The following is an 11810-nucleotide window of genomic DNA, read 5'->3' as shown; positions in this document are numbered from 1 at the left end:
CATCCAAACTTCATAGCACAAGAACCGCTTTCACGGTTGCTTCTAATAATGCCGTGCCTATTTCCACTGCGCGACTACAGATAACTCGACGTCTGTTTCCCATGCTATAAGCTGGATAAGACAACAGCGTCACGGGAGAGACACGCATGTTTTTACACATTTTGAGTGATGCGGGCGATTTGCAGCAATTGACGACTTGACGAAACGTCGACTGCGATACGTTGTGCCAGTAAAATGCAGTATTTCTTCGCGCAATAAATTGTAACGCTCTATTTTAAAACAGCCTGTAACTACTAACGACGCCTAAAAGCCGTACTCTGGGACTTTTGCTTTCGAGGACAGACAGATAAAACGCAAGTATGATTAGTATTTGCGAAGCCATTGTCTGCGGGTTACATCAAGTCAAAGTTTTGGTAAAGCTGATCCAGTTCGTCATCTTTCTTCGAAATACATTTCGTGGGAGGAAAGCTTAAGTCCTATCCTCTCCGTCTGCCTAAATACTTATATGGGGTGAAATTCGAAGTGGTCGTAATCGTACCGAGAACAAAACATCGCAAGCGCTTTAGCATTGTATCGAGCTTACAATATTTTTATTTTTTATTAAGATAACTTAACTTTGTGCACGGTTCCTATTTTTAGCTAGTATCCGGTTCACTCTACGGATCTACTTATCTCTTAGAAAGCTTCCTGCAAACATTAAAACACTTTTATGGGCTGTTACGTACGGAACTCTTCCGACCTTATTGGCAAATGTTTGTTAAACTTGGAAAATAGGCGAATAAGTCACAGGCCGTGATGCTGTCTTCAATACCCTAAAAGAATTTTCGCACACCGCTTCAACAAATGTCGTCCACTACTGCTGGTAACTGTTGGTGTAGACCATTTATAGTAGAAGGCCGGAGAAAACAAACCATTTCTAGTATGCTGTTTTCATTCGGAACAAATGTTTGTGCTTCTGTTTTGTTCATTGCCAGCGACACTTATGTTATTAGACACACAGCAAAAGCACTATGTACAAGGAATTGGCAGAACCCCAACACTGCAAAGACAGGAGAAGCGCGTGACTCTAGAGTCTTCTTTGAAGGGTACGATCTCAATGCCATGAATGTGGCTGACTCCCAGGCAAGGAGCTTCTCTTGAACCATTGTTCCCCTTTCCCCACCTTGTCTGTTTAGAAAGGACACAACACCGAGTTGTACACAGGTCGGCTGTCTTGCAAAGGAGACTCCTTCGCGGAACAATGTCAGCGGACACACGGAGTACTTGCGCGCCACACACGGGGAAATTTTTCTCGACACACAAAGTATCTTTGTGGAAGGGAACACAAAAGGCTAGACTGTGTGCGGCACTCCGCAGTGGCTGAACAGAGCGTGTATGTGATCGTTACTTCACTAGGGAGAATCGCGCCCCATCTACGTTCGCATTGCCTGAGCGCTCAGTTTTGCCCCTGCGCAATTTGATCGCCCCGACCGTGCCGCCATGGCTCTTTTAATCTTGACCCAATGAATAAAGCGAGGACTATCGGCAGCGCTCAAAAGCTGTTTCTTAAGGCAACAATGAGCGGTAGGTCTTTAGTTATTAGCCTTCTGAAACGTAATTTGCAGAACGATATATAGCAAAGAAACGATGAGCTGGCAATAAAAAGCAGCAGAATAGTTTACCGAATTGATCATGATTCTCGTACGACAGTGGTTTGAAACTGTCGGGAGTTACCTAAGGAATTGTCATTTACTACCTCAAAATAAGTATCAAAACCGACCTCCGCACAAAATGGTAACGAAACTAGTAATGCCCATATCCTTTAAAACTGCATACAATATTGAGTTTTAGTTTTGTTGATACGCCAGTGGCAAGTGTTAGCCTCGCACGTATTTTTGCGAAAAAGTTTCTCCTTGTGTGCTGTTTACATCTGTCCTTATTTTGATCAAGTCCTTCAAACACTTTTTCTGGGCGCAAAAAAATTTTGAGTGACTTTTTGTAGTGTAGTCGTTCTGCACATTGTAATTCCAAATCGGTATTCATCTGAATTTTGTTTAATTACTGGTACATAGCTTCTATAAGTTTTATTTTTGGCATCACGGAGGATGAAGTTTTTATGGAGCAAGCACGTTTCTACTGATACAAATCAGGCAGCCATAAGCTTTCACGGGTTAAAAACAGCCATGACCACCTTCTACTCAGACGGAGAAGGTGTTTCCGCTTAGACAGTTAACTACGGGTCGGCAACGCTTTGTGTTTGAAGCGTCGCGCCAAGAGGCAGCAAAACGAAGAGACACAATGGCATGAGGACATCGAGACAAGACATGAAAAGTGCTGAGGGCTAGCTAGCCTCCGCCCAGCAAAAACATCTTGCTGCGTCAGGCACCTCCTATGCGTACTAATTGGGAGCCCGGCCGAACTAACGATGCACTCAGCTAAATTCTCTCGTCACAACGATGAGGTCTGGCGGCGCTGTACAAGGGGACGAATGGAAACATAGCTGCGGCGATAAGGACAACCGCTTCAGAAACTCGCTGTTAACAATCGCCACAAAGATGCACAGATGCATTGTTGCCCTTTGTCTTCGGAGCTTCTGCCAAACAAGACGTTAAGAACCTTTATGTTCTGTGATGTAACGGTCTCCCATTCCAAATGGCAACTTTTTCGGTGCCCTACCGTGCCTTTTCACACTGTCAAAACAAACTTGCAAGTTCACTCTCTACGCCAATGTGCAGCATTCTTCGTGTCTGCACTCGACAGCTCACTGGTGAAGCTTGGAATGAGATAATTTTAAAAGGCAGAACGGTTACTTATTTTCATATCGCGAAAACGTCTTTTTAGGAGCTTCCACCAGTTACGCAGGCATATATGTGTAAAGTATATGATTGGAGAAGCCACTGACAGAATGGGAACGGGGCTCTGTTGAAAAAGTAATGCATGAACAAAAACGTTTGTCTTATTCTAATTGCTAAATTAAGCACACGCATGCATTATTATCGTCGTTTTTAAATTGTATTACACATCTGGGCAACCTAGCAAATAGTGTCCATAACGCTTGTATTCGGTGCCCTATGTGCACTGTGTGCTTCTTGTTTATGTGCCAACGCGTGTATGTCAAAGAACGAATACGGCACTATGCGAGAAAGGGCAGCAATGCATGCTTCGCATGAAAATATACGACCTACATGAAATGATACATTTACTTCGCTCAAAAGTGAGAGCACGCTGCAAATGAACGTTCACCGGCATTGTCCAAAAATAAGTTTTATGGTCCGCTCAGCAAGCTTTTTTAAACCTCGTTAAACTTTGCTCCGACAGTGTGTTTTGTGTTTTGTGGAACACAAAAGGGAGAATTCGGTGACAGGACCAAGATAAATATGTTGAGTATTACATTGCAAACATCGGCTACTACGACGCAGCAAGAGTTTATTGATTACACAAACATTATCATTTATTCGCGAAACGGTTCACACGTTATAAATACTCGTGATCGGTTTCGACCTTGTTTTATTGAACGTTTTCCTCTAAATGATCAAAGAATATAGTTATGATGTAATTGTTGTTCTGTTTCCACTAATTCTTGCACTTTCAAAAGTGAACGGTATTATGAGCTCCTTGGTGCGCTCTTTTTTTTTCAAAATAATTATCACTGCTTTATGAATTTCGTCGCCCGCACATGCTTTACCACAACAAACACTAGCGATTTTGCCACCCTAACAGCCAATAACAGCATGAACAAAATAATATCTGCTACTGCAAGTGTGAGTGCAAGGTTACATTAGAAGGAGCAGCCTCCGAGAAACTGCAACAATTACCCCTGGGGTGTTGATTGCCCGATGTTATGGCACATTAACCAAACAGCGCCACCGGGGCAGTGATCGGACGAAACCGTGATACATCGGCGGGAAAATCTCCGCTGTTCCTGTGTTTTACCTCAATATTTATTTTGCCCGTGAATGCAACTCACTTTATTGTTATGGTATTTCGGAGCATGCTGGTGACTAGACACTAGCAGCAAGAACTAGTGATAAGAGAAAGTATCCTTGTAAAATAACGGGGAAGGAAGGAGGATTGGGTGGTGATTGTGTTCATGGCAGAGTGTTTTGGAAGCCCGAGAAAGAGTTTTTACGCTCGTGTTCATGGTGTTGTGAGTGTGCTGTCTGAACCTGTCTGAGTGGGTTTAAGACGTGCGACCTCAACACTGGGGACAGTACGTGGCAGCCATTTGAGAATCACGAAACAGTATTTTGTGAGACACACAAACACACACTGGTCCGCTCACACGCCACCACACACACACATGCCCACCCGCGTTCACTTGCAGCTTTTGTATATATGTAACACTTATATATACATACATATTATATATTTAAATCTTTCTTAACCTCGCCTCTTTGAGAAGGGAAAGGCCGAGTATTTATGCTTGAGACACGCGAAGCTATAGGCAGCTAAAAGCGGGTCGATGGGCAGGGGAGCGCCCACAGCTGAGTCTAAAGCTCCCAAACATCTCTAACTATTTTGAAAACAAAAATAGTGAAACGCTTTTTGTGTCGTCGATTTGAACTATACCTTTATTCCGTCTCACATTTCCGTCGTTCACTAGGTTCACACCCTTTGAAACAGGTGTTCGCAAAATAAAATTCTCCGCCATTCGAATAATTGATTTTTACTACCATAAACATTGTTCGTGGAATGTTTTGAAGAAAGATTTTCTCTGCGAAGTACGAAAAAGATCCCGCTACACATGCATTCGACATGTGAGTGCATTCACTCATGAATTACACTCTAAATATATCAGGCATAACGATTCTCTCGATTGCGCACAGACCAGCTTTTACAGTGTTATCAACTGGAATGCTCGAGGCGCCTAGCTGGCTGTTTTATGTTCACCCCAACATTTCAGTGAACAAAAATTGAAAGCGTATTCGAACGCGGTAATTTGTGTTATATCGTTTCGCCTAGCAGCAAATCTGTGCTCAGTTCTATAGCGATTGCTAATTCATGGTGTTATGATTGGGTTTCCAGTCGAGCGAAGCTTGGACAGTTCATATTTGCCTTCAAACCGACATCGCTTGTCATTTATCCGAGCCAATGTATCTCATGCAAGGACATAAGATTATCAGAAATATTTCACTCGTAAAAAGTTAGCCAGGGTTTGAGCTGTGCCATTGATTACGAGAACTATTCACTAAGGAATAGCTCGGCCTTCATTGAAGTGTATATGAAGATTCAATAGTTCGATCAAAATTTCTGTCAAAGCAAAATAAACAACATGATGAGTTTCTATGCCAAGCAACGCTGACTGGCTAATCCAGTTTGAAATGCAGGAGGAACATTTTTAACCTCCGCAAGTTGGAACAAGTAAATATTCTAGAACACTTAAAGCTCGCGGTGCAACGTATGCTGTCGTCTGATTTTATCCGGATGTATTATAATCACCTAAAAACGCAGAATAGAAAAATTATTTGGCTATAAACAACAAATCCCCAAATTCCTTTTTGAGACATTTGCCACTTCGTATGACAAAACTAGTTAATCAACGCAAGCATAGATACAGGAATATTTCATCAAATATTGTTAGGTGATACGTTGAAAACTGACATTACGAATTTCGGGAATATGTATTGTCGTCTGTATTGTAGTAAAAACAAATCGTAATTGTATTTCACGAGAGCAATCCGGCTGCGATACTTAAGCTTTGGGTTTTGTAACCGCTGCGTGCTTGAGTTAAAGTTCGTTACAATATGTAGAGTTCGACAGTAGCAGCATTACCGAATGTTTCTTGTTTGCCTAATGGAAAATACTTTCACTCATTGTGAAACTGACAATTTTCAATTTGCAACCTATGCCTAATGCTGGCAAAGCTTGATCTTTTTCTTCTCAACTACACAACTCCAGACGGCGTTACAACATCAAGAGCTGTACAAGGCTCAAACAAGGCTCCTGAACTCTAAAAAGAAAGCAAAATAGAAAACCACACAACACTTACCCTGCAACTCTGCTTGATATATTATACAAACTGAAAACAAAACAATGTAACAAATGCTGGTAAAGAACGCGCCGCGCTATTTCTTTTTAAATTGCGCGCCACCGCGAATAGAACGCTTTTTCGGGCCATCGATCCAGCAGAAAGACACATTTCTCCTGCCATAGCCTCCCTCAGTAACGGGAGGGCTAAAAAACAGTTGCGTCACGCAGGAGCAGACAAAAGGTGGAGACGGGGAGACAGCGGGTGCGATTTCATTGCCACCCAACAACCACGGGAGGCTACGTTTGACGGCAAGGGTTGGTGGCGGGAAACCTTGGCGAGAAAATGGCGGGTTTCCAAACCAGACCGCGTGTCTCAAGCATGCAGCTTTTTCCTTAAGTCACCACATCCGCAACGCAGTGCCACGATATACTCCCAAAACGAACATCTAAATTCCACATATGCCGACTTCTCCAGTTATCGAATCTCAAACACTGTAGGGATGAAAAGCCATACACAGAAAATATACGGGTAAGCGAATGTGTCGGGTATTATTTGGAAATCTCCAGTTTTCCAATTATCCAACCTCAGCTACTGTGTTTATGCAAATTTTGCCTCAGAGCCAATGCAGGTAAGTCAAGGCTGCCGGATAGATGAGGGTGATTAGTACTGGGGCCTCTTTTGAAGTCGATCTGAGATGCAGGATTTCTCTTCGTTTCCCAACCTCCGCGGTTTTTAGGTTTTTAATCCGACCTGAACGACTCATTTTGACCCCAATGGAAGAATGCTCGAAAAAGTTTCACTAACAACGACCTACATTTCTTTCCTTTATAGCCATGGCAGCGCGATGTTTTTTATTCTGTACAACAATGCCATCTACACGTGCTGTGCTGTTCAGTTGGTATAATTCTTCGGAGACATATTTATTTTGGTAATAGTTTCACATTGACTTCTGTAAAGGCATTCAACGAGATTTCGCGCAGAATTAATAAACGAATTTCCCTTTCCTTAGTTATTAACCTGCAGCTGAGCTTTATTCGATTCATTACTTGTCTGTCCTTGCCATATTATCAACATAGGCAAGCACTAAAAGCATATTCTGTCCTTTTTCGGCGCGATCGCTATATTTACGAAGTACATATGAGATCCCTTCGTCGCCAGGATTCTCTCGCCACATTAGACAATGCGGGAACAAGAGAGGACTCTGCGCGCCATGACAAGGCAACAAAAACACATATCTCCAAACTTTGCCTTGGTTTGCGCGCTCTGACATTTGTTTCTTGCTCTGTTTCTCTCTACCTCCACATGGCACATATCTGGCTTCACATTTTGACAGACACACAACAGTCATGCTAGACGGGCGATGAGTTTCCAGCAAGCGTTTGTTCTCAGAAGCTTGGTCGGTTTTAGTTGCGGTAAAGATTGTTGCGGAACGTCAAGACGGCAACATTATAAATCTGTTGCTTTTAGGGCTTTTGTGACAAATTTTCCCCAGTCTTCAACGTTGTTTGACATTTCACTCCCTTTAATTGTTTTAGCTAAAATTGAGTGATCAATGCGGGCCATGGACTTTTATATGTACGGTTTTTGTGCGTCTTGTGCGTCATTTTAAAGTGGACTTGGATTCTTTTTTAGGGAGAGTGCAGGTGAAAAGCTAATGACGTGCAGGGCCTGAATGCTGGCTTACAGCTGCTCAGTTGGCGTATCTGGAATGGTTTGAAGGCATACAGCAGGTAGCATTGCTCTTGTTAGGCAAATCGCCCATTTGTTTAGAGGGTAAGGTTTCAGCTGCACTCCGAGGCCTTGAACTACACGCGCTACTTGGATGGTAATAAGCAGGCGAAAATGAAATGCGATTCAGCCATCCCATGAAACACAACACACCAGTCAGACAAGAAGCTCAATGCAATGATCCCAGCCGTTATACATACGGCACACATTCGCGCGAGCCTACACATACTCTACTCCCAGGAGACAGCAACATAACAATAACGTTTTCTGTTCATCCCAGCCAAAGCGAACGCAAAACGGCAACATTCTACGCAACACGAAAGCGTTCGCACGCAACGCATTCAAACGTTCACCGAGGAGAGAGGTGAAGCAATGACGCCAACACTCCCACCAAGAAATGCGCTTTGCACCTACGTTGGATCCGAAGTACAGCTGCTTTTGGCAGCGGTGTTTTCTCTGGACCACGTGATGAGTATTGGGCACCCAGCCGACTTAACGAAGGGGCTGTGGTCCCACCGGACTGAACCAGCACTGTTCGACACGAGGGAGCGCAGCATGACCCTGTCCTGAACAAGCACACCTTGTTCACGCACGGCCAGTGTAGCCTGCTGCCCGGTTGCCGCTTCAGTTCCTTCATTTAACTTCATCGGTGTCTCACTGGACGACGGTTTCATTCTGGGGACGCTCAGTGATTGACGAGGAGAAGCACTGCTTCCGAAAGCAGCTATGTTGTAGGCGAGTAAGCAGCGCATAACTTTCATTTTATGCTACACAAAGAATGCAGACGCAAAAAGAAAACGCGAGCAAGAGAAATAATTTTTCTATGTTTTTACACCTAGCAAGATATTTGAGGGAATGATTCAGTCACCTTTGTAAATAAATTTCTTTTGCCTTTCCGATCCCGCAGCTGGTGGCTATGTTGTAACTATGTACTTTTGTATTTTTTTTGCGATTATTGTGTTACACGCCCTATGAACCAAGCGAACCAAACTATTGGCTTGGTTCGCCGTGGTTTATTTTACCATAAGCCGTCACTCTATATTTCTAAACGAAAAAGTTTACCTTCTCCTTGCCTTACTCCTTACGTTTTTTACAAGCAGCGGCTAAGTCAAACTGCGCTCAGAATAGTTTTTGTAAGGGCAAGTTCAGATCTTAAATCAGGCTAGTCGGGTTTTTGTTTGTTCGCGGCTATTTTTAGAGCGATGGTTTTTTTACATTGAACCCTACCAGTCCTAAGGCATGTCCACAAAGGCGGCTTGGGTAAAGCAGAAGTGAAAAGGCATCTAAGTCAAGCTTTGTTAAGTAAGTTACTGACAGCGAATTTTTGCTCCTAGTCCAGCAGATAGATCACACAATGCAGAAAATGTCGGTTTACTATTCTGAGTTTCAAACACTCTCTTTTTAGTCTCTTCTTTTAATCTCCGCATGTTACGGCAACATCTGGCCGCATACCTGAAACATATACCTTCCTCAGACGTGCAGCTTATGGCACGACGGCAGCTGCGAGGCAGTGCCACAACATGGCCACAATAGTACAGTTCTCTTACCCTCTTCGGAAACGCAGCATACGCACGCACACAAAAGCGGAAACACTTGCTCCTGGTGGGCACATTTGATTCCGCACGATCACAAGAACGCACGATCCGAGATCACCTCGGAGGACTGCGTCGCAGCCGCTGCCGCTATTCCCACTGAGTAAGTCCCATCGTCGTACGTCTATACTTCCGCATGTCACCAAACCCAACACAATCACACAACTAAGCACGTGGGCTTCCTTCCGCAGTCTCCTTTTGTCTCTTCCAGTCCGTGTGAGGAGTGTAGGCATCCGGAGAAGGCCGGAAGCTGCGCGTCAAAAGTCTGTTCTATCTTCTCACATCACTTCACTTTCGTGGAATGGCTTGTGAAAGGGGTTGCTGGTGCAGCGTCGGCGTCGGGGCTTCGGTGTGCCGACATCGTGGCATGGGCCGTGAAATCTACAGTCTTACGGTCTAGTCACAATGGCAAACGTCGCCAGTGCCGACGCAAGTAGCAGTTGAAGCGCCGAAGCCACGTCCAGACGAGAACCCCCGCCGCAGACGTGGTAGTCCTCCTGCAATATAGGGAAGACAGCGGGTATTGCGTGATCACTCACGAGACAACGTATTTTCTTTACGCCCCCTACCCCCCAGCTTTCTTTCTCCTGTAGCAAAGACCATCATCCAGGATGCATGCAGCAGCGCACACGTCATCGCCTCGAAGTTTTAATCTGTGCCTCTTTCGATTGCGCTTTTTCACAATACGATGGTCACTGCTTTGAAGCCTGGACCACTCCGAAGATCGGGTAGCACCCATCTTGAGGCAATCCGACGGATTGTTCAGCCAATTCGCATTCAGTCACAAGATCTCGTGGCATTTTTTCGGCATTGAGAATATTACACTTCCAGAAACCCTGCAATTATCCCGGAAACAGACTCCAATACTCAGACAAACCATGTTGTCTAACTCGTACATAGAACTTTTGTAATTCCGTATTATTTTCAAGTTACATACGCGAAAAATAGAGGCAAAAAATGCACTATTGCAATATAAGCGTTTAAAAACACACTCACTCTTTCATGGTCAGCGTAGCATTTGTCTGGCCGCTTTCTGTACCTCAAAGGATGGTCACACGGTGCCGGGTCCTCAACTGCAGAACCAGGTAATTGTGAGTGTTCACAAAGTTACGTTTGAATGCCAGTACAGAGCATCCCTCGTTGCTACATTAATTGAATTCAGAGGCAGCAACAAAATACCTGCACAAACGACGGGTATAAGGACATGAAGCTGCAAAGTAGTAGCATGTAACCATGCATTCATAAACTGGGAAACAACCCCATTATCCAAACTAACATGAATTGACAATAAAAAGCCCGAACAACAAAAAAATGGCAAATGCCTGCTTTCTTCCGTTGGAGTGATGTATAAAAATGGTTTCTTTATGCCACCCCTGCTATGTAAAACTCTACTCCCACCCTCATCCGCCTCCCGCTGCACTATTGTTTCTCTGCCTCGCCTTTCATTCGCATCCCTATATTTTCCCCTCTTTCCTCACCTCTCACACCAGTCCCTTCCTGAGATTTTTTTCATCCCGTACCCACCTTATCCACTCCCATAGAAGCCCATATCTTTCCGCTTCCTCCATAAATGACATTGCCTCCCTTCTCTTCCTCCCGTCATTGCTAGCTCCTTCCCCCACCCGCGTCACTTCATTTACCGATATCCAATTGGGGAACGGTGCGCAATCCATTAGTAAGTCACTGGTAACTTCAGGTGACGGGTTACTTCAGGCGACGCACGTTTCGATGAATCGGCCGACTAGAGACACACGGTTGCTTGACCAATGGTGGGTAAACAGTTACCCACAGATGTCTTGTAAGCCGGTGACTCTCTATAAAGCATGCCACCATTAAGCACCCTTTCTTGATTATTCGGTTACGAGACAAATAGAGAGACCAATAAAGAAAAGTTTGTTAGACTTTAGCTGCCCGGAATTTGAAGTTTCAGATACTTTGACGTCACGGGAACATAAAATAATGTTTCAAAGGTGTGCAGTTAAAAGTGTACAACGGAAGACCGTCGAATAAAGGAAGTGTACAGGATGCCGGTTTTTTATTAGCATACGTTTTCACGAACGAACAGAATACACTTCCACCGAACACTATTTAGAATAGTACACTTAAATGAACTACGCAACTAGCGTCGCATACTGACAACAGAATTCTCCGCTGAAACCTTCCACGTCTAGAAAGTCCGAGAATAAGAAGAACAGTCTTCCCTCAACCTACCTTCCACGGGTGCTTGTAAGGGTGTCGGTGGAGGGTCGCAGAAGACGGGAGCGCAGGGCACAGTAGATACCACCAGGATCACGTTCGTGTAGCCAACTCGTTCCACGCCGTACTGCCTATAAAGTGTAGCCACAGCAACGAGAGAAGAACGAAATGAGTGCACATGGCGGCTTGCAAGGTCTAACTAAAACAAACAATGCGTATATGTTACTTCACTGCAGTTTCGATTCTTAAAACCGAAGTTTAAACAAGTGGAACAATTTAAACCTAAATCTGTCCGCCAACCACAGTGGTGCAACCAATTATAGTGACCCAGACAAACCTTCGCA

General features: G+C 44.2%; 1 protein-coding gene across 1 annotated transcript in view; it reads right to left on the bottom strand.

Annotated features, from left to right (window-relative positions):
• Positions 1 to 606: 606 nt before the first annotated feature.
• Positions 607 to 11810, bottom strand: part of LOC144153087 (voltage-dependent calcium channel subunit alpha-2/delta-1-like) — a 219802-nt gene continuing 208598 nt past the window's right edge. Inside the window, exons 36-38 of the mRNA XM_077684738.1 lie at positions 11482 to 11597; positions 10267 to 10343; positions 607 to 9767 (exon numbers count right to left, since the gene is read on the bottom strand). Of these exons, the coding sequence (XP_077540864.1) occupies positions 9660 to 9767; positions 10267 to 10343; positions 11482 to 11597 (301 nt within the window). The 3' untranslated portion in view covers positions 607 to 9659. The remainder of the gene's footprint in view (positions 9768 to 10266; positions 10344 to 11481; positions 11598 to 11810) is intronic.

This window comes from Haemaphysalis longicornis, unplaced genomic scaffold, assembly GCF_048455015.1.
Source record: "Haemaphysalis longicornis isolate Haplotype H1 unplaced genomic scaffold, Haemaphysalis longicornis Haplotype H1 scaffold_9, whole genome shotgun sequence".
Classification (NCBI taxonomy): Eukaryota; Metazoa; Arthropoda; class Arachnida; order Ixodida; family Ixodidae; genus Haemaphysalis; species Haemaphysalis longicornis.
The sequence above is the reverse complement of the archived record's forward strand: the minus strand, read 5'-3'. Positions and strand labels throughout refer to the sequence as shown.